The sequence below is a fragment of the Cervus canadensis genome, chromosome 17 (assembly GCF_019320065.1).
Source record: "Cervus canadensis isolate Bull #8, Minnesota chromosome 17, ASM1932006v1, whole genome shotgun sequence".
In the NCBI taxonomy this organism is placed as follows: Eukaryota; Metazoa; Chordata; class Mammalia; order Artiodactyla; family Cervidae; genus Cervus; species Cervus canadensis.
In genome coordinates this window covers 2,502,079-2,524,327 of record NC_057402.1, presented here as the reverse complement: position 1 = coordinate 2,524,327, position 22,249 = coordinate 2,502,079, and the positions used below count along the sequence as shown (strand labels likewise).

At 45.9% G+C, this 22,249-nt stretch overlaps 2 protein-coding genes across 7 annotated transcripts in view; one reads left to right on the top strand and one right to left on the bottom strand.

Annotated features, from left to right (window-relative positions):
• CCNK (cyclin K) overlaps positions 1-4,558 on the bottom strand; it is a 28,867-nt gene extending 24,309 nt beyond the window's left edge. For 2 of the 4 annotated variants that reach the window (XM_043434413.1, XM_043434415.1), the window contains exon 1: positions 4,446-4,551. The gene's annotated coding sequence lies outside the window, so the exon portion shown is untranslated. Of the gene's footprint in view, positions 1-4,445 lie in introns of all 4 variants that reach the window. The other 2 variants (XM_043434412.1, XM_043434414.1) reach the window with 2 other exon arrangements.
• A 488-nt stretch (positions 4,559-5,046) lies between these two features.
• SETD3 (SET domain containing 3, actin histidine methyltransferase) overlaps positions 5,047-22,249 on the top strand; it is a 75,538-nt gene continuing 58,335 nt past the window's right edge. The window contains exons 1-4 of one of the 3 annotated variants that reach the window (XM_043434410.1): positions 5,047-5,219; positions 20,085-20,191; positions 20,304-20,413; positions 21,847-21,939. In XM_043434410.1, coding sequence (XP_043290345.1) covers positions 20,178-20,191; positions 20,304-20,413; positions 21,847-21,939 — 217 coding nt within the window. In that variant the 5' untranslated portion in view covers positions 5,047-5,219; positions 20,085-20,177. Of the gene's footprint in view, positions 5,220-20,048; positions 20,192-20,303; positions 20,414-21,846; positions 21,940-22,249 lie in introns of all 3 variants that reach the window. The other 2 variants (XM_043434409.1, XM_043434411.1) reach the window with 2 other exon arrangements.

Genomic DNA, 22,249 nt, shown 5'->3' with positions numbered 1-22,249 from the left:
TATCCTTTTCATCATAGGAGACCAGAATGCAAAAGTAGGAAGTCAAGAGATACCTGGAGTAACAGGCAAGTTTGGCTTTGGAGTACAAAATGAAGCAGGGCAAAGGCTAACAGAGTTTTGCCAAGAAAACACACTGGTCATAGCAAAAACCCTCTGCCAACAACACAAGAGAAGAGTCTACACATGGACATCACCAGATGGTCAATACTGAGATCAGATTGATTATATTTTTTGCAGCTGAAGGTGGAGAAGCTCTATACAGTCAGCAAAAACAAGACCAGGAGCTGACTGTCGCTCAGATCGTGAACTCCTTATTGCCAAATTCAGACTTAAATTGAAGAAAGTAGGGAAAACCACCAGACCATTCTGGTATGACCTATATCAAATCCCGTGATTACATAGTGGAAGTGACAAATAAATTCAAGGGATTAGTTCTGATAGAGTGCCTGAAGAACTATGGACGGAGGTTCGTAACACTGTACAGGAAGCAGTGATCAAAACCATCCCCAAGAAAAAGAAATGCAAAATGGTTGTCTGAGGAGGCCTTATAAATAGCTGAGAAAAGAAGAGAAGCGAAAGGCAAAGGAGAAAAGGAAAGATATACCCATCTGAATGCAGAGTTCAAAAGAACAAGGAGAGTTTAGAAAGCCTTCCTAAGTAATCAATGCGAAGACAGAGAGGAAAGCAATAGAATGGGAAAGACTAGAGATCTCTTCAAGTAAATGATAGATACCAAGTGAACATTTCATGCAAAGATGGACAGAATAAAGGACAGAAGCGGTATGGACCTAACAGAAGCAGAAAGTAATTAAGAAGAGGTGGCAAGAATACACAGAAGAACTATACAAAAGAGATCTTCATGACCCAGATAACCACGATGGTGTGATCACTCACCTAGAGCCAGACATCCTGGAATGCGAATTCAAGTGGGCCTTAGGAAGCATCACTGGGAACAAAACTAGTGGAGGTGATGGAATTCCAGCTGAGCTCTTTCAAATCCTAAAAGATGATGCTGTGAAAGTGCTGTACTCAATATGCCAGCAAATTTGGAAAACTCAGCAGTGGCCATGGGACTGGAAAAGGTCAGTTTTCATTCCAATCCCAAAGAAAGGCAATGCCAAAGAATGTTCAAACTACGACCCAATTGCACTCATTTCACATGCTAGTAAAGTAATGCTCAAAATCGTTCAAGCTAGACTTCAACAGTATGTGAACCAAGAACTTCCAGATGTTCAAGTTGTATTTAGAAAAGGCAGAGGAACCAGAGATCAAATTGCCAATGTCCGTTGAACCATAGAAAAAGCAAGAGAATTCCAGAAAAACATATACTTCTGCTTCACTGACTACGCTAAAGCCTTTGACTGAGTGGATCACAACAAAATGTGAAAAATTCTTAAAGTGCTGGTAATACCAGACCCCCTTGCCTGCCTCCTGAGAAATCTGTATGCAGGTCAAGAAGCAACAGTTAGAACCTTACATGGAACAACAGACTGGTTCCAAATTGGGAAAGGAATACATCAAGGTTGTACATTGTCACCCTGCTTATTTAACTTCTATGCCAAGTATATCATGCAAAATGCAGGGCTGGATGAAGCACAAGTTGGAATCAAGACTGTTGGGAGAAATATCAGTAACCTCAGATATGCAGATGATGCCACCCTTACGGTAGAAAGCAAAGAGGAACTAAAGAACCTGATGATGAAGGTGAAAGGGGAGAGTGAAAAAGCTGGCTTAAAATTCAGCATTTAAAAAACAAAGATCGTGGCATTTGGTCCCATCACTTCATGACAAATAGATGGGGAAACAATGGAAACAGTGACAGACTTTAATTTCTTGGGCTCCAAAATCACTGCAGATGGTGACTGTAGCCATGAAATTAAAAGATGCTCCTTGGAAGAAAAGCTGGGACAAACCTATATGGCGTATTAAAAAGCAGAGACACTACTTTGCTGGGAAAGGTCCATATAGTCAAAGCTATGGTTTTTCTAGTAGTCACATAAGGATGTGAACGTTGGACCATAAAGAAGGCTGAATGCCGAAGAATTGATGCTTTTGAACTGTGGTGTTGGAGAAGACTCTTGAGAGTCCCTCAGACTGCAAGGAGATCCAACCAGTCCATCCTAAAGGAAATCAGTCCTCAATATTCATTGGAAGAACTGATGCTGAAGCCGAGGCCCTAATACTTCGGTCACCTCATGTGAAGAGCTGACTCACTGGAAAATACCCTGATGCTGGGAAGATTGAAGGCTAGAAGAGAAGGGGATGACAGAGGATGAGATGGTTGGGTGGCATCACTGCCTCAACAGACATGAGTTGGAAAAGGCTGCAGGAGATGGTGAAGGACAGGGAAGCCTGTCCTGTGTGCTGCAGTCCAAGGAGTGGAAAAGAGTCGGACATGACTGAGGCACTCAACAACAACAACTGGCTCTAGCATCCAAAGCCATTCAACTGTTCTCTGCAAAAACTGACACATTTACCACACTCCAGTCTTCTATCATTAACTGCACTTTTAAGATACCTCAAGCGTTATGAACAATGATTTCACAATCTTATCTGTAAGTATTTTGGCATATTTTTTATTTGACCCTGAAAATATGAATTAGATTTAATCCAATTAAGCATTTTTTTTATAATCTCTATTCCCTTGACCTTAATCTTTCCTGGTTTTGCCTGGACCTAGTTTTAAAGAAAACTGAAAACATTTTTTTCTTCTCAATTCCTAGCAAACTCATTGCTTTCAAATATAATCTCCTGAAACGAGCAATTTATTTTGTAGGCCAAACCATGACCATTTTTTCTTTGTGATATTCAATTTTAGAAATGACGCCTAAGACACAACAATCTCATTAATTAGAACGTTTCTTTATTGCTTGTTGGTGCAAACTAAGTTCCATAAAATGGAACAAATGTTTAACATGCTTTTATGCAAGAATCAACTAATATTTTTCAACAATGCATCACAAGATAATCGAAGTGAGACAACAGTTAAAATTACACATCAATGGTAGTCATTCCAAATAAACTAAAAGAATCTTGGATAACTATTATATTCATAGTCAACAAGCAGGCATCTAAGATGCTTAAGATCTAAGTTTACGTTGGTTAAGGCATCTTAACCAATCAAATGTCTATGATTATCGCCACTATTATCATCATCCATGCATTCATTCCCTGATAGCTCAGTTGGTAAAGAATCCATCTGCAATGCAGGAAACACCGGTTCGATTCCTGGGTCGGGAAGATCCGCTGGAGAAGGGATAGGCTACCCACTCCAATATTCTTGGGCTTCCCTCCTGGCTCAGCTGGTAAAGAATCTGCCTGCAATGTTGGAGACCTGGGTTTGATCCCTAGGTTGGGAAGATCCCCTGGAGAAGGGAAAGGCTACCCACTCCAGTATCCTGGCCTGGAGAATTTCACGGACTGTATAGTCTGGGGGGTCGCAAAGAGTCGGACACGACTGAACGACTTTCATTTTCACGCATTCATTAAGCAATAGGGACAGATTAGTATCCCGGCAGTATCTTAGATGCTGAGGATACAAAGCTTTGTGCAGCTCTCACTCTAGCAACATCATACAAACTTTAATCAGCGCTAAGATTGCAAGGCATTGTGCTAGGTATCTTTAACGAGGGAATTAGAGATACCCAAGCATCATCAAGTTTACGTTAAAAACATAAAAAGGCCCCTTTCAACTAAATGCTCTGAGTCGCTCCTAATGTTAGAAAACAGCGAAAGCTCCGTTTTAACTGGCAGGCCAAATTTCGGGAGCGTTAACGACCATGTTTTGTGCGGGTAATCTGAGAGCTCTGAGATATCCCTCTAGACTCAACGCCTCAACTTTTAAAGAACAATCCCTCCAGTAACAAACCAAACAACCCTGGAGAGGGTCTGTAAGCGCGACGTGAACGGAAGAACGAAACGATTAATAATCGCGGAAGTGCGTTTTCCTCATTCCTAGTCCCACCCTCTATGCACCGATCTTCAAACTCCGAAGTCAGGGCATCCTAGCTGTGGAACAATACGCAAAGACTCAGGCTTTACCAAGGCTGGGACTGACACACTGCGAAATGACTGGAAAGATGTGGGTCTGCGGTTATATCGCTGAGTGTGTGGGAGTGCCTAAGACCCCCTGCCCTTTCTCCCCACTTTCCAGAAACCCCCTGAACCATAACCGCCTTTCACTTCGTGGGTTGCTACCTACTCTAGAGTCCGAGCCAGGTTCCCTGATCAGCTCCTGCGCCTCAGACCCTCTCCCCGAGCGCGTCTCGGAAGCCGCAGCCCCGCCATCGCCCGCTAACTTTGATTCGCACAGGGGGGTAGCGGAGGAAATCGGAATCCAGGAAGAGAGACTCCACCAGAGATTGGAGGCTGGTGGCCATACCCTAACCCGACCTCCAGGTACGCAGGACTTAAGTGGCGCCGTCCGAAGACCGTTGCTCACTCACCCCTCGCCTGAGGTAAGCCCCTTAGCGACGTCTCTCCTTGCCGACTGCGGCCATCTTGGACGTGGAATGTCGGGGGTGCTACGTCATCGCGCTGCGTCTGTGACGGAAAAAATGAGCGACCGGAGGAACGCCGGTCAGCCAATGAGAAGAACGTAGCGCTCTCAAACGAGGAAAGAGCCGCCAGTCTCCTCCGGGCCCCGCCCATCGAGTCGTTGGTCGCGGCGTGAGGGAGGAGGGGCCCGCTAGAGGGCCCATCCCGTCGGTCCCGCCCCCTGGGGGGTGGGGGTGGGGGAGGAGAGGGAATTCTGGAGCAACCGAACCTGCTAACGGAACTGAAGCGCGAGAGGCGGGCCCCGGGGGGGCGGGGAGTGCCTGTCCTCCAATCAACGCTCGGGCCTGCGCTCAGCCTAGCCAATTATGGCCCGGAAGCTGGCGGGCCGAGCCGGCGGCTCCGGACCCCTGGAGTTCGCCCGTCCAATGGCTGAGGAGGAACCGGCGCGGAACGGTCAGGGGGCGGCGGGGCGGGGCCGCGCCCCCTGCGTCTAAATCGCGGGCCAATGGGCGGCGGCGGCGGTGGCGGCTCGAGGGCGGGGCCCGGGGGCGGGCGGAGCCGGGTTGGGCCGCGGCGGCGGGGCTGTTCTGAGGCAGCCGTCCCGCCCCCTCCCGTCCGGCTGCCGCTGCCACCGCCGCCGCCTGGGGCTTGGTTGAGGTGGCCTGTGGGTCCCGGCGGAGTGTGGCGCCGCCGCCGCCGCGCGAAGGGGCAAAAGTGGGCAGGTGAGTGCCGGCGGCGGCCCCTCCTCAGCGCGCGGCCCGCGGAGCCGACTCGCGCTACCCTCCGCCACCGCCAACCAGCCCGCCCCGGAGCGCTGCGCGGCCGCCCCACGCCCAGGCTGGCGGCCCTCGGCCGTGGTCAGGCCCGCGCCCTGCTGGCCCCTCTGTGGGCCCAGAGTGCGGGAGGCGGTGTGCGCCCTGGGGGCCCGGCGGGTCGGGCCCTGGGCGCCGGGAGTCCAGCGAGGTCGGCGTGCGCCGCACGGCCTTTCTACCCTCCGGCCCTGCCCGGGGCTGGGGCGGGGGCGAGGGGCGCGTTCATCGCCTCTCGGCGCCCAAGATCCCCCGGTCCCCGCTCCGCCCGCCCCGAGACGGCTGCAGCAGGTGCAGGAATGCCCGGCCCCTCGGCGCCCACCGGGCGGGGCCGGGGTCCGTCCCTCTCGCGCCCGTGGGCTCGGCCCTGCGTGCGGCCGGCTCGCGCACCCGCTTCCTTCCTCTCTCTTCCCTCCTTGCCGTCGTCACCCCGCCGCTTGGGCGAGGGCTGTGTGGCTTTCGTGTTCCTCTCTCCACACCTCAGGCGCCCGCGGGGATGCTGGGGACTAGCCCCCCCCCCCCCCGCCCCGTTTCTCTCCCTCACTTTCTAGTTATAAAAACGGTCGTTGAAAATAGGTCATCTCTCTTCCCACGCGCCCCTTGGCCATCTTCCCCACGCTCCGTGCCCTACTAGGAAGAAGAATTCAGTGCTTTGGAGTTCGTCATTCCGGGGTATCAAACTCTTCTTCCTCGTGACTCCAGCCTGGCGATGCAAGTCTGCACCCCCGTCCCCTGTGTGTGTGTGTCTACGCCGGGGTGGGGGCGTGGGGGGGTGCGAGTGCAGAAAGGAGCCGATTAGTGTGTCGGGCGCCACTTGCTGCGGGGGAACGGGGGGAGTGCTCGCCCTCGCTGTGTGTTGACAGGTTTAGGATCACTTGGAGTGGATTGTGTTGCATTTCCAAACGCAGGAGGTGATGTTTCAGAAGCAAAAGTGCTTTTAAAGTCCGTTGACAGGTGACTTTTGCTTTTAACATCCTCTGCGGCGTTAACCCTTTAGCGACGGATCCGAACATAACTTGCTTGCGGTGTAGTTAAAGGGCTGTATGGGTTTGTCCAAACTGGCAGAAGTGTGGATTTTATCACGTGCAAATGATACCTCTTGCCCATTGTTCTTCTCCAGAATGACCCCACTATTTCCAAACTGAAGCAACCAGTAATTATTTAGGGGAAGTTTTTTTTTTTTTTTAACTATTTGAAGTGAATGCATTTAATTTGAGAATATAGAAAAATAAAAGCAACTTTTCTCCACCATTAAAATTTGGAAAGACTTACTTGAGCCATGATACATTGTGTCTATTCGGGCTACTATACATTCAGTCTCATCTTATCAGATTAGTCCCTGGGGCTGTTGTGATTGATATTTTGGAAAGGTTCCAGCATTTTAAGGAGGAGTTTTCCTCTGGCCTAGGAAAGTGATGTGCAAAGCCAAGTTCTCAAACAGCTACAGAACAACTTTTATTGGGCCCTCAGCAACCTCAGTTTTTCTTCTATTACCCCTTCCTGTCTGCCCTTTGTCATATATATATATATATATTGAAAATTGTAAGTTAATGTGTGCAATGAAACTCTAAGTCTGAATGAGTAAAATAGTTGCTGCTTCTGGTTTCTTCTCCAGTGATCCCTGGAACAGGAATGATTTGGACTCGAATATGAAAACATTTATGCCTGCATGTCTGTAGACATGAAAACTTCTGTTCAATTCAGTCAATAGGAGTGCAATAAGATTGTCAGGAAGACTAACACTAAGCTGCTCTTCCGTGTGGTGAACATTTAGGCCACATTTTGAATGATGATTAAACCTTTGCTTTAGAAGCCATTGGAAAATGAGAGAGCTGTGAAGGTTGTACTGAAAGTTTTCCATTCTAAAGTTCAGCCCCTGGAAAACTGTTTTGTTCTAAGAGCTCTGATAACTGGTCACAACCTTTCCTTAGAACTTGCTGCTCTCATGATCTTGAAGAAGATGAGAAAGACGGGGATGGCTGGAAGAGGCGGTCTACAGCATGACCTAGGTTGCTTGCAGAAAATATTTAGTAGATGATCATTGAATTCAATGGGAACCAGGTACCTAGTTTGTGGCCTGTGGAATTTTAGTAAAAATATGAGTAAAAATCTGAACTCCTGGCTCAGGGTTTCTCTGCTTTATTTTTACAAGGTGTCAATCTAGTTTGAGACATTCCAAGTCTCTTAAAATGTTTAAACTACATAGTCTCCTTTTTTTCTTTTTTAATTACTAATCTGCAGTAGTTTTTAGAAATGGAACTAGTAATCCTATATCTCTCTTGATGCAGTTTGATGAATATCTGTCACTGGGAGGTTTTTTATCTTTAGAAACTGGTTTTCTCAATTAAAAAGTAATATATTTGGGCCCATTGATTTATCAGAAATAATATTTTGATTTCCTGTGCATCCTTTTTTCTTGCTACAGTTGAAGAAGTGTTTATCTTGGCTGTCAGTTCATTCTGAGTCATATTTAACTGCTTACAGGTAGTAGTTTAAGGATTCCTTGCTTTTGAATTTTCCTGATTTTCACTTTTATTGCCTGTAAAGTGTACCTTACTTGGCAAAATTGACTTCTGTATCCTGGATTTCCTTATGTCATCTCACTTTTCAACTCACAAAATTGGATATTGTAAAATATTTTTATCTGCAAATATAATTTACCTAATGTTTATTCTCAAAGTAAATTTCTAACAAAACAGTAATATAATTTTTTTCAATTATGAAGGAGTTGAGACTTTTTTCTAAGTCACTTAATAGTCTTATGGGGAAAAAAGTCAATTAATAGAATTGGCAAGAATAGCAATCCTTTCTATTGTTAAATTCCTTCGGTAACTCAGGCCAGAGATTAGCTGTGTAGACTCCATTTCCTTTTGGGAGTTTCTTCTAGGTTTAGAAATAAACAGATCATAAAACCAGAAGTACAAACACAGCTATTGACAATTTTCAACTGAAATGAGTTTGAATGGAAGAAAAATGATTCCAAATGATTATAAAATTCAAATACCGAAGTTGAGGCTTTGAAAAATTTTTTTCTTATTCAAGTCCCTTCCAAGTATTGTTAGAAGCTAATTAAATAATCAAGATAAGTCCAAACACTCTTGGCTGGCAATGGAAGATGAAGTCTTAACTCTGAAGTTAAGATTTTGAGAGGTAAAGTGGTACTGATTACCAAGCCAGAGTAAAATTTTAACCTCTCACATGTTAGTACTCTTGGGCATCGGTGAAGTTGGACACCAGGCTGTGTGATGAGGCTCTGCTCCCAGCTGTCTGTCGCTAAACTTGAGGTTTCTGATCTGTAAAGTGGGCATAGTGTCTTTCTTTATCTACTGTGTAACATGTTTACCTCAGTTCCTGATACAGAGAATGCCTGAATGGTGCAGTTAGGATGAAGGCGGTCATGTGGGAACCTGCCCTAGGGCACACACACTTTCAACAGCCTGGAAACAAACAACATGACAGTTAGCATGAATAATTGCATTTGGATTAAAACTGCATCTGGATTTATTGTTTAATAAAGCACACGGATCTAGCTGAAGATCAGTTTATGTAACCAAGGGTTTAGTTGGTTATCATGTTATCCTAAAGGCTGCCTTAACTTATCCCTCCTTTTCAGATTACTCAAGAAATATGCTCTGAATCCAAGTGTGAATTCACTTGTTCACTTGGCTGGTGGAAAAGTAAGGCTGTTTTGGCTATACTGAACTTCCTCAACTTATGATGGGGTTATATCCTGATAGCATTTGAAAATATCGTTGTTGAAAATGCAGTTAGTGCACCTAACATACCAAACATCTTAGCCTGGCCGACCTTAGACATGCTCAGAACTTGACATTAGCCTACAGTTTGGCGAAATCATCTAACACAAGCCTGTTTTATAATTATGTGCTGAATATCTCATATTATTTGTTGAATACTGTACTGAAAGTGAAAAACCGAATGGTGGTCTGGATTCAGAATGGTGGCAAGTGTGTTGGTGGTTTGCCCTCGTGCTCCACGGGCTGGCCGGCAGCTGAGACTCGCTGCTCAGAACCCCAGTGGGTATCGTACTGCATGTCACTAGCCTGGGACAGATCAGAATTCAGCGATTCCCCTGAATGCCTATGGCTTTTGCACCATCTGTATTAAAGTCGAAATAGTCTAAGCTGAACCATCTTAAGTTGGGGACCATCTGTATTAGTAAATCTCCTTGAGTTGAACTTGGCTGTGGTTCGCAAAGCACTTTGACAACCATACCTGCTACTTAACATTAGATGTTATTATTTTAAAGATGTTTGTGCTGAGGGTTAACACAGATAATAAACCTAGAGGTCTCTTCCAAACCTGATATTCCACAGTTCGAGAATCTAGTATCCTTATGGGAGGAATGTGGGTGGTTTGAAAGTAACTTCTTGACAGATTACAGCTAGCTGTTTCTTCACCCTTTAGCATTTTTCTTTTTTCTTTAAGAAAGGTATAATAAGGAATGATTATTTATGATACTGAGTGATTCTTTGCTTTATAAAGAGGGTTTTTTTTGGGGGGGGGAGTGACTTTCTTTAAACAGAAGCCTCATTTTAATTTAATTGAGTTTGTAACTTAATTCAACGGCAGTTTCAAAGTACACCTATTATGTATTGAAAAGCCAATCAAAGATAGTTTAGCATCTCTAAAATTATCATGTATATTAGTGGAAATATGGAAAAAACATTGTAGAAAGCAAGAAATATCTGTATTTTTTAAAAAAGATCTTAAGTTTGTGTGTTTGTGTATCTAGCTATCTGACAGCCCAGCTTGTTCTGTATAAAGATTGGAATTTTTCTTACATACAGCTTATAGGTCTACCTTCATCTTGCTATATGTGTAGCTACTGAGTTGAAATTAATTGCACGGTCTTAGCTCTCTGCCTGCCTTGGCTTCCTGGTGGTTGTGAGTTGTGACACACATGCCTCCTCTGATAGAGGTTGGAATGGTGGGTGCTTGTCAGCCTCTTGAGCTGGGATAAGTTAGTGTGACTTGACCGTGTTACCAGATTCTGCAAATGTGCAAAGAGATGTTCCTGACGTTTCAGTTAACATGCTGCCAATGCAAGGACTATGTACACCTCATCAGTTTTTGTAGCAGAGAGAACTTAAATACTTTTCAATTTGGGAGCGCTTTGATTTGCCTAGGCCACCACCCTGTAATTTGTGTATTTAATTCAGAATGTCCTCTGATCCTAATGGCTTGCAAGGGATTTCAGTGAGGTTCTTTTCTTCCTTCAGAAATCAGGCAGGGTTCACACTCCCTTCAAACACCTTTAGAGCTGTGAGCCCAAGGTAGGAGAAAGCCTGAGGGCTGTCCTCTCCCTTAGTCGATCCAGCTGCAGAGTTGAGAGGAAGGATGCAGGATGTGTTGAAAAGAAGATGCTGGGCTTGAACAAAGGTTTTCTGGGTGAATTACCAAGTAAGTGTAATTAAAAATGTTTATTCTAGTTGTAATTAGTGGAAAGCAACTCAAGAATAATGCACATTTACAGTCTTTCCATTTAGAATTTTGGGGGGACAGAAAAAAAAAAAGCCCACACAGCTGAATTCTATCTCAGTCTGTTCAGTAAGTGTGAACTAGATTTTGTAAAAACGGGTTAAGTGTCCAACACCCTCCCTTACCACTCCTACCATCCCCTCACCCGAGTTCCCTGCATGCTCTGTGTTCATGTTTCTCCTCGCCTGTGCAGATTATATGTACAAGAATCACTTCATTGGTCAGAGGTGATTGTTGATTACAGATGCCACTTGCATATTAGCAATTTAAATAATAATTGAATATGCCATCTATTTTACTGTTTTCTAAGTCTGTTCTATCTCTTAGGTGGAGAGGTGGTTGATAGATTTGCAGAATAGCTTATGGTGTTATGAAGAGCCAGGTTTTGAAGATTCTGTAGATTTTTAAAAAATCTTGATGGTGAGAAATGTAGATATGTGTAAAACTCGTAGCTTGCTGTTTCTTTTTATTGATGGCCCTTTCTTTGAGGGACTGCCACTGTAGTAACTGTTTATTGTAGAATCCATTTGCTTGTCAATTCAGTATTGCTCTTCTACATAGTAATTTCTTTTAAGTATTCAGTCCTTTTTTTAAACCATATATTTGTTTCCCCTAAGATAATTCAATAAGAACTCGTAATTTATACCAGATTTTGATCTAAACTTTGAGGAAACAGATCTTTTATTTAGTATTGTACCTTTTGACTGGAATTTGGAATTTAACTTTATGTATGTATACATAGATGTAATTTAGCACATATTTAAATTTTTCTAGTAAACATATTTGAAATAAATATTGAAGATAAATATTGAGTCTTTGTAGGAAGTTGATGAATTAAACTAAGCAGTAGTTTTTTTCCACTGAGAACATTAAGAATATTCAGGATACCTATTTGGCTCTTTAATTTGCTAAAACTTGGAATCCTGCCTCAAATTTGGCTGAACTCACAATGAAAATTATTCATGGTGTGTAACAAGTTTTTGAATCATGAACAGGGTGGGTAGTTATTTTAAATCCTTGGTGTTGGGGACATCTTCGTTAGCTAAGAAAGGCAGAAGGGGGTTGAATTTAGGAGACCACCCAAACTGGATTCTAACACTTTTCTCTGGCTGAATCTTAGCATCCAGTTGTTCTCCTTTAACTGCACTTTATTCCTCGCCCCTCTTTGTTTCCTTACTTTCCTTGCACATTCGAGGAGTTATCCAGGCTGTGTCCTGGGTGCCTACCTCCTCATCCTCGAGGCCACAGGCCTGACTGTCCCTCACTTGGTCATCTTCTGCCGTGACTGGCATGGTCCTGGCACGGGGATGCCGGTGAGCTTGTCTCATTGCAAATGTGCTGGGCTTAACACAGGACTTCAGGTTGAAGCTGTGGGTCCACTGCTTGATGGCTGTGGGCTCTTGGCCAAGTCGTAGCCGTGTGTGAGTCCCCTGACGTCACAGTGGTCACCGTTGGCCTCAGCGGGCTGTGGCAGGGACGGTGGGATCAGAGCAGTGCTGTGCTGACGCCCGTGCCCCTGTCTCAAGTGTCCCCGGAGCTCGAAGTCACGAGCGAGTCACTGCTTTTCCGTTTCTCTTGGAAATGAACTTCTTTCTGCTTGGCTGCTTTCTAGAAACCAGAGAGATTCTTCTATGAAATGTAATATCTTAAAACTTTTCTGACAAAAACTGTGGATTCCCAAAGGAAGCCATAAATGTGAATTTTATATCTCTTTATGTGTATAAAGTTGTGTTTTGATTTAAGAGTCATCCTAGTTTTTTAGAGGTAGTAGTTAAATATTAAGTAAATGTCTCATTTTGGTTCCTGTCCTGTCAGTGTTGGGGGAATATATCAAAATAGTTCATTGCTATACAATCTTACTATAGTGATAGGAGATAAATCACTCAAGTAATATTATGCGTGCTTAGTTGCTCAACCATGTCTGACTCTGCGACCCCCATGGACTGTCACCTGCCAGGTCCTTCTGGCCATGGGATTTCCTAGGCAAGAATACTGGAGTGGGTTGCTATCACCTCTTTCAGGGGCTCTCTGAAACCCAGGGATTGAACTCCTGCATCGGCAGGCAGATCTTTATGACTAACGCCACCTGGGAAGTGTACAAATAACACTAGTACATTCAAATTAGATTTTCCTTCATTCAACAAATATTTGACCCTCAGCTGTGTCTGTCACACCATACTAGACCCTACAGATAATTTCAAAATGGAAGGTTGGAGTTTTTTTGCTGTAAGATGGAAACCCACTCCAGTGGATGAGATAACCTGTAAATGAAGTTGACCTCAGCGGGTGAGGCCGCAGAGCCTCAGGATTGAGCTCTGGGTGCAGACTGGGGAGGGGGTTGTTGGTAGGTGGGATTTGAGCTGAGACTTAGGCTCCTTCACTAAAGACTTTTGTAGATCAGCGGGTGGTACCAAGCCAAAGGGGGTTACAGCGGCAGGAAGGCCTGGTACTTTCTAGGGTGGAAAGAAATGCGTGTTTGCTTCTGAGGTGCTTCTAGTCAGGGTGTCTGTACACAAATACTAGAAGAGTTGGTGCTGAACCACATTGAATCCAGAGGCAAATGAATCTTCCAGACATTGATGGCTGCAGAGTTTGGAAGAACCACTGAACTGGGCCATAGAACTGGGTACAGAGAACCACCGCCCTCCTGAAATGTGAGTTCTTCAGGTACCCTTAAGGCTTGAGGACGCCCCTGAGTCTGTGTGCAGGGGGACTGAGTGGTGAGGGGCTCCTGACAGAGTGGGCCAGGTGACTGGAGGACTTTCCTGGACAAGGTCACTGTCAGCCTGGCTTCTGGGTAGCACAGGTTAAGAGCTGGTCTAGACCTAGGCTCCTGCACCTCAGGGATTTGCCTTGGGACAAGGACAGGCACCTCCCTACACTCTCCTTAATTAAGAGTTGACAGTGCCTACCTGGAGGATTCCTCCTGTCTAACCCAGCAGCAGAAAATTGGATTAAAGATTTATTGAGCATGGTCCTGCCCATCAGAGCAAGACCCGGTTTGCACCATAGCTGGTGCCTCCCATCAGGAGGCTTCCACAAGCCTCTTTTCCTCATCCATCAGAGACCAGACAGAATGAAAACCACAATCACAGAAAACTAAGCAAACTGACCACACGGATCACAGCCTTGTCTAGCTCAGTGAAAGTATGAGCCATGCCATGTAGGGCCCCCTGAGACAGACGGGTCAGGGCAGACCGCTGTGACAGAACGTGGTCCCTGCAGAAGGGCAGGGCAGACCCCTTCAGCACTCTTGCCTTGAGAACCCCATGAACAGTATGAAAGAGCAAAAAGATAGGGCACTGAAAGATGGACCTCCCAGGTTGGCACATGCCCAGTATGCTACTGGAGAAGAGCAAAGAAACAGCTCCAGAAGGAATGAAGAGGCTGAGCCAGAGTGGAAGCAATGCCCAGTTGTGGATGTGCCTGGGGGTGAAAGTAAAGTCTGATGCTGTGAAGACCAGTACTGCACAGGAACCTGGAAAGTTAAGTCCATGAATCAAGGTAAATTGGAAGTGGTCAGAGGCGAGATGGCAAGAGTGAGCATGGACATTTTAGGAGTCAGTGAACTAAAATGGACCAGAATGGGCAAATTTAATTCAGATGACCATTATATCGACTACTGTGGGCAAGAATCCCTTAGAAGAAATGGAGTAGCTCTCATAGTCAACAAGAGAGTCTGAAATGCAGTACTTGGGTGCTATCTCAAAAATGACAGAATGATCTCTGTTCATTTCCAAGGTAAACCATTCAGTATCACAGTAATCCAAGTTTATGCCCCAACCACTAATGCCGAAGAAGCAGAAATTGAGTGGTTCTATGAAGACCTACAAGACCTTCTAGAACTAACACCAAAAAAGATGTCCTTTTCATCACAGGGAACTGGAAGTAGAAGTAGGAAGTCAAGAGATACCTGGAGTAACAGGCAAGTTTGGCCTTGGAGTACAAAATGTAGCAGGGCAAAGGTTAACAGTTTTGCTAAGAGAATGTACTGGTCATAGCAAACACCCTCTGCCAACAACACAAGAGAAGAGTCTACACATGGACATCACCAGATGGTCAATACTGAGATCAGATTGATTATATTCTTTGTAGCTGAAGGTGGAGAAGCTCTATACAGTCAGCAAAAACAAGACCAGGAGCTGACTGTCGCTCAGATCATGAACTCCTTATTGCCAAATTCAGACTTAAATTGAAGAAAGTAGGGAAAACCACCAGACCATTCTGGTATGACCTATATCAAATCCCATACGATTACACAGTGGAAGTGACAAATAAATTCAAGGGATTAGATCTGATAGAGTGCCTGAAGAACTATGGACGGAGGTTTGTAACACTGTACAGGAGACAGTGATCAAGACCATCCCCAAGAAAAAGAAATGCAAAAAGGCAAAATGGTTGTCTGAGGAGGGCTTACAAATAGCTGTGGAAAGAAGAGAAGTGAAAGGCAAAGGAGAAAAGGAAAGATATACCCATCTGAATGCAGAGTTCAAAAGAAGAACGAGGAGAGATGAGAAAGCCTTAGTGATCAATGCAAAGAAAGAGGAAAACAATAGAATGGGAAACACTAGAGATCTCTTCAAGAAAATTAGAGATACCAAGGGAATATTTCATGCAAAGATGGACAGAATAAAGGCAGAAACGGTATGGACCTAACAGAAGCAGAAAGTAATTAAGAAGAGATGGCAAGAATACACAGAAGAACTATACAAAAGAGGTCTTCATGACCCAGATAACCACGATGGTGTGATCACTCACCTAGAGCCAGACATCCTGGAATGCGAATTCAAGTGGGCCTTAGGAAGCATCACTGGGAACAAAACTAGTGGAGGTGATGGAATTTCAGCTGAGCTCTTTCAAATCCTGAAAGATGATGCTGTGAAAGTGCTGTACTCAGTATGCCAGCAAATTTGGAAAACTCAGCAGTGGCCATGGGACTGGAAAAGGTCAGTTTTCATTCCAATCCCAAAGAAAGGCAATGCCAAAGAATGTTCAAACTACCACACAGTTGCACTCATCTCACACCCTAGCAAGGTAATGTTCAGAATTCTCCAAGCCAAGCTTCAACAGTATGTGAACCAAGAACTTCCAGATATTCAAGCTGGATTTAGAAAAGGCAGAAGAACCAGAGATCAAATTGCCAACATCCATTGAATCATTGAAAAGCAAGATAATTCCAGAAAAACATCTACTTCTGCTTCAGCCTTTGACTGTGTGGATCTCAGCAAACTGTGGAAAAATCTTAAAGAGAATGGAATACCAGACCACCTTACCTGTCTTCTGAGAAATCTGTATGCAGGTCAAGAAGCAAGAGTTAGAACCTTACATGGAACAATGGACTGGCTCCAAGTTGGAAAAGGAGTACATCAAAGCTGTATATTGTCACCTGCTTATTTAGCTTCTATGCAGAGTACATCATGCAAAATGCAGGGCTGGATGAAGCACAAGTCGGAATCAAGATTGCTGGGAGAACTGTCAATAACTTCAGATATGCAGATGACACCACTCTTATGGCAGAAAGCAAAGAGGAACTAAAGAGCTTTTTGATGAAAGTGAAAAAAGCGAGTGAAAAAGCTGGCTTAAAACTCAGCATTCAGAAAACTAAGATCATGGCATCTGGTCCCATCACTTCATGGCAATTAGATGGAAAAACAATGGCAACAGTGAGAGACTTTATGTTCTTGGGCTCCAAAATCACTGCAGCCATGAAAGTAAAAGACACTTGCTCTTTGGAAGCAAAGCTATGACCAACCTGGACAGCATATTAAAAAGCAGAGACATTACTTTGCCAACAAAGGTCTGTCTAGTCAAGGCTATGATTTTTCCAGTGGTCATGTATGGATGTGAGAGTTGGACCATAAAGAAGGCTGAGTGCTGAAAGATTGATGCTTTTGAACTGTGGTGTTGGAGAAGACTCTTGAGAGTCCCTTGGACTGCAAGGAGATTGAACCAGTGAATCCTAAAGGAAATCAGTCTTGAATTGAAGGACTGATGCTGAAGCTCCAACACTTTGGCCCCCTGACATGAAGAGCTGACTCACTATAAAAGACCCTGTTGCTGGGAAAGAATGAAGGCGGGAGGAGAAGGGGATGGCAGAGGAAGAGATGGTTGGATGGCATCACTGACTCAATGGACACGAGTTTGAGCAAGCTCCAGGAGATGGTGAAGGACAGGGAAACCTGGCATTCTGCAGTCTGTGGGGTCACAAAGAGTCAGATATGACTTAGCAACTGAACAACAACCTGGGCAAGCTGCTTTATGTCTTTTGGGCCTGTATCCCTGTGGGAGGGAACCAGTCCAAAGAGAATTCCGAAAGACTGATCTCAATGGTAGCTTCCCTGGTGGAAAAGAATGCACCTGTCCGTGCAGGAATTGTGGGTTCGATCCCTGGGTTGGGAAGATTCCCTGGAGAAAGAAATGGCAACCAAATCCAGTATTCTTGCCTGGGAAATCACGTGGACAGAGGAGCTTGTGGGCTACAGTGTATGGGGTTGCAAAGGAGTCTGACATAACTGAGCAACTAAACAACAACAAATCTCAAAGTAAGCCTAACCTTTAGCATCTGCTGATCATATTGAACTTGACTCAGCCTTACTGATTTCCATGGGAGTGAAGGCTGCATGGAGGAACCCAGAATTTCTTCAGGGCCACTGGGAACATTTTGACCTCGGTATGTGAAAAATTGTTGTCTGGAGGAGGCAGAGGTAGCCAAAGGTAGCTTTCTTCCAGAAAAGGGGAAGAACATGAGCAGATCCTGACGCTGTACTGTGTAAGGGGTGATGGGAAGAAGGAAGCGGGGCGGGTAGAGTGGGGTGACGGGGTGAAGGGCCCTGCGGGCTGTGCCTGGGAGAGTGGGTGTCACCTTAGCCCTGTGGAAAGACTTCACCTTGAGCAAAAGAAGCCCGTGTGTTGTGTAATCCCACTTGTATGAAGTTCAAGAACAGCGGCTCTCCCAGGTGCTCACGTCCTGATGTGTTTTGAAGTTCCACCCGTGTTGTGTTTCTGCGCTCGTTACTGTGGGACCCACTCGTTACAGGGGTGGGCGTGGGCAGGGAGAACGCAGGACGCTGTTGCAGTCTGAGCAGGAGGTGGTTTCCAGAGGGGCGGGTCGCTGGAGGTCCTCAGGGCGGCCCCTTGTCCAGGCGCGGCTGGTGTCGGGTCTGGAAGACCTGCCTCTCTCCTGCTCCCTGTGGAGCGCCGTGCTTTCCTCTGCGTCTCACAGGAGCCGCTGGGCGGTGGCCAGGCCCAGGCTTCAGAGTCCTCGCTGCAGCTTTTTGAGAATGTCATCTAGAAGAGGAGGTTGATGTCTGTTGATTAGAGTGTCTGGGAAGATCAAACACATCTTAGCTGCGTGTGGCAAAGGTTAAGGATTGCACACACAGTCGCTGCTGCTGCTGCTTTAATTAAGGATCCTTGTCTCAGGGCAGGTATCTAGGTGCTGGGGCACGGGATGGGAGTTGCAGGCGGATTCCTGAGGGAAGGCATTCGGGGTGGGCACAAGGGCTGCAGGCAGAGTGGAAATCCTGTTTTGTAGCCCTTGGGTCCTTGTCCTGAGGCAGCCAGTGTGGGGGTGGGGGATGTGGCTGCCTTGGCCTCACTGTGCCGCAGGCCTGCTGAATGGGGCAGGGTCTTCGAGCTCCTATTGGAGTGATGTTTTCAAGTTGCTTGGCGTCTGATACGCAAGGCTGTAGGGAGAGGCCAGCAGGCCCATCTCTGACTGCTCCCGCCAAGCTACATTTGGAAGTGTGATAGGAGCCCTTCTTTGCGGACTTAGCGCTAGTCTTAGTTGTTTTCAGGTCAAGTTCAGCGATCCTCTGCAAAGATGCCCTCTGTAGATGTGGAGAGGGCCTGCTGCAGAGAAGAGTGGCAGGCACTCTGTCCAGGCGGAGAGCCAGCGAACATGGGAGCTTCCTTCTCTTTAGTCCTTGAGTTTAGGAAAAGGTGCTTAAACTGTTCCTCTGCCTGCTGCCCTGCCCCACACTTAATATTTTTTCCCCTGCTTTTGATCTCAAAATAACTCACTCTCTTTGCTGCACAAGTTTTAGGTTTTGTTACTTGTTTCCTTTGGTTCTGGGAAGCCAGATACTGTGTGTTCCACTCCCTGTGTTAGAAGGCTTATTGGATACATAAGTTACAAAGTTACATCAGAGACAGAGAAGCTACTCAGCCAGTCCTTTAAGAGAATGTGGTTTCCTGTTGTTTGAGCACTGCCTGTATTTGCATGGAGTCTTTACAGTGGAGTGAGTGAACAGCTAGACTGTGGGAGAGCATGCATTTTAACCCTTTGTCCCGTCACAGCTCTCCCACTTCAGTACTTGTTTCTCTTTGTAAAAACCAAGTAGGTCAGAGTTGGCTTTCTGGCTCACCCTTGCGATGAAGTGAAGCTTGCTGGCGAGAGTTCCGTGGAGCATCACCATGGCGTTCATTGACGATTAGTGTGCAGGGGGCTCCAGTCACTGCTCGCCTGGCCTCTCCCCATCTTCCTGGGTTGTTGTCCTCAGGCACTTCTGACTTAGGAAGAGCCCTTGGATCAGAGTCCTCGGGCAGCAGTGGTACCCCTCCTGCAACTAGGGTCTTTTCTCTCCCCAGTCCCCACAGACTCCTCTCCAGGCGGGCACACTGCCCACCGGGCCCCCAGGTGCCCCCCTCATTCTTGCCCAACCTTTGAGTTGCCTACCCTGTCTTCACATGTCCCAGTCCCTTGCTTTCTTCAAGATATGTCTGCTGACTCACTGCCATCAACTGTTTTCTCACAAATGTTATAACATCTCTGCCTAGCATCCATTGGTACCTGCCGGTCCCACTGTCTTGTTTGCTTGTGGCCATTTGTCTGTTAGACCATTGAGGCCTCCAGGGTAGTTGCAGTGCCAGATGGGGAGGCAGTGATGGAGACCTCTTTTGAGGCTCGGGTCTGCCATCGACTCCTGTGAAACCCTGGGCAAGGCACTGTGGATTTTCCTTGAAATGAGATTGAGGAATTGGATTAGCTCCCTAAAGTTTCCTTGATCTCCAGAGTGTCTTTAGCGCTTATCCAGAGAGTCTGATTTGTTCCTTATGATATAGGTACTCTTCATAGGAAATTATTCTTTTAAAGCAAAGTGAGAAAAGAATATCTAGATTTTTGTGGCCATGTGACAGTTTGTGATACATGAATGTAGTGTCACAGAATAAACACCATAGGATGTACAACGAAGTCTATGTAATTAAAAAAAAATTCCAGAGTAAAACTTGCTTCCACTGTAGTTTTTGTAGGTGAACAGGAATGAACTTTTCTTCCAGAGACTACAAAGCAGCATTTTCCCCCCCATTTGAGTGCCTCCAAACACTAGTGTTTGTTACACGTTGCTTTTTCTGGAAGGAAACTTCAGGAATATGGCTCCTGCAAGGTAAGATCTTAATGTCTCCAGGCTGAGCCACTGCAGTGCTCTGTTTTATTACTCGATTTTGTTCTTTGGAAATGTAGGGCTTTTCGTCTTTGTTTTTTCTTTCTCTCTGTAGTCAGAAAATGGGTAAGAAGAGCCGAGTGAAAACGCAGAAATCAGGCACTGGTGCTGCAGCAAGCGTGTCCCCGAAGGAAACCTTGAACCTGACCAGTGAGCTTTTGCAGAGTAAGTCCCAACTCGGCTGCCCGCCTCTGGGGGGCACGTGCATCTTTCCTTGTGGGGAGGGGTCCCTGGTCTGGGGAGCAGGAGGTGAAACAGACTATTGTCAGTTCCCAGCTGGTTAGCCATGGGACCTGGCAGATTACCCATCTTCCCAGCCCGCAGTCTCCCCAGCTGTAAACATGGAGAAACGGTACCAACAATAACTGTTACCTAACAGGTACGGGGCCGGCTGTGACTGTCCCTCCCCGAGTGCTCCCATCCTCCCCTGGGGGTCCCCCCTGCAGATCAGCGTGGGCCCCCACAGGCACGCTCCCCCACCTGCTCCTTCCCGCAGGTCTCCTCAGATAGACTGTAGATGGCCTAAGGACAGACTCCTGTATCCCAGGGCCTCACTTGGTGTTGATAGAAGAGGGAAGTAAGACTGGTTAACCTGATAGTTATGCATCAACACGTAACTAGTTACTATCCACTATTTACACATCTAGTCTTCTCCTTGGGGAACAGAGGGGGCCTAGAGGTTTGGCAGGAACGTGGGGCGCGGTCTCTGTCTTGAAACAGATGCAGCTGTTTAAAGAGGGCAGGGCCCTGGCAGGCAGGGGCCTGGTGTGCGGCCCTCCACAGTGCCCGTTCTGGCCCAGTGATGGAATCCTCGCTGCTCTGTTAGCAGCAACTGTGTCGTCTCTTTTTGTAACTCCCCCAGAGCGCTTATTATAGAGCCTTACACATGGGTGTGAAACGTTTGTTGACTTAATTGTCCTTATGTCCAATTTATCTGGTTCCCTTGGGGAGTCATTGTTATGGGGTTTAACTCGAAATAAATGTTGACTTTTAATGTACCTTCTTCTTACCATCCACAAGAGTTTTCAGGGAAATGTTTCGCATTTTAGCTTAGCTTTTTAGATTTTCCTGTTTATGAGTGTATTCTGAGGAAGTTTGATCCGAGGAGCAAGAATGAGGTAGATGCAGGTAAGGTGCCCACACCTTACACACGGTCTGTGTGCACCGTGTAACACTGGGCCTGAGTGGTTTCAGAGGGATTGTGTGCATACTCAGCCATGTCTGACTCTTTGTGACCCCATGGACTGTAACACACTAGGCTTCTCTGTCCATGGGATTCTCCAGGCAAGCATACGGGAATGGGTGGCAGTTTCCTCCTCTAGGTGATCTTCCCAACCTAGGGATCAAACCCCCATCTCCTGCATTGGCAGGCGGATTCTTTATCGCTGAGCCACCAGGGAAGCCGATTTCAGAGGATTTATGTGCTTTAAAAAAGCATACCTGGTTTGTACTTCTCACCTTGGTCATCACAGCTACAGTATCTTTGTCCTTTAAAAATAAACCAACAGTGATGACAAAACCCAGATCCTCTTTCTTCTGAAGGCTAACAGGTTAAGGTGAAAGAAAACTGTTTGCATGCCATAGTTTCTGTGTTACAGAATGCAGTAGCCCTGCCCCTGGCCCTGGAAAAGAGTGGGAAGAGTATGTGCAGATCCGGTCTCTAGTGGAGAAAATACGAAAAAAGCAAAAAGGTAAATTTCCTCGAGTGATCTTATTCTAATAATATCCTCTGGAGACCTGGCCCCAGCAAGGCAGGGCGGTTTTGAGAAGGAAGGTCTCCACATGAAACCTCAGGCCTCATGCCTGTCTGGAGAGTGTCTGTGGAAGGGCTTCTAGGTTGGAGGGGAAACTGCATCAGAAAACCGTCAGGGTTTTTCCCATTTCTGAGGCGCTATGACTGCTTTGGAAGGAATAAAAATGTTAAGCTTCAGGTGGGGGGAATGTGTCTGGGGACTAAAATGGTACAACTTTCATTGATCTTTATTTTATGAAATATGTTTT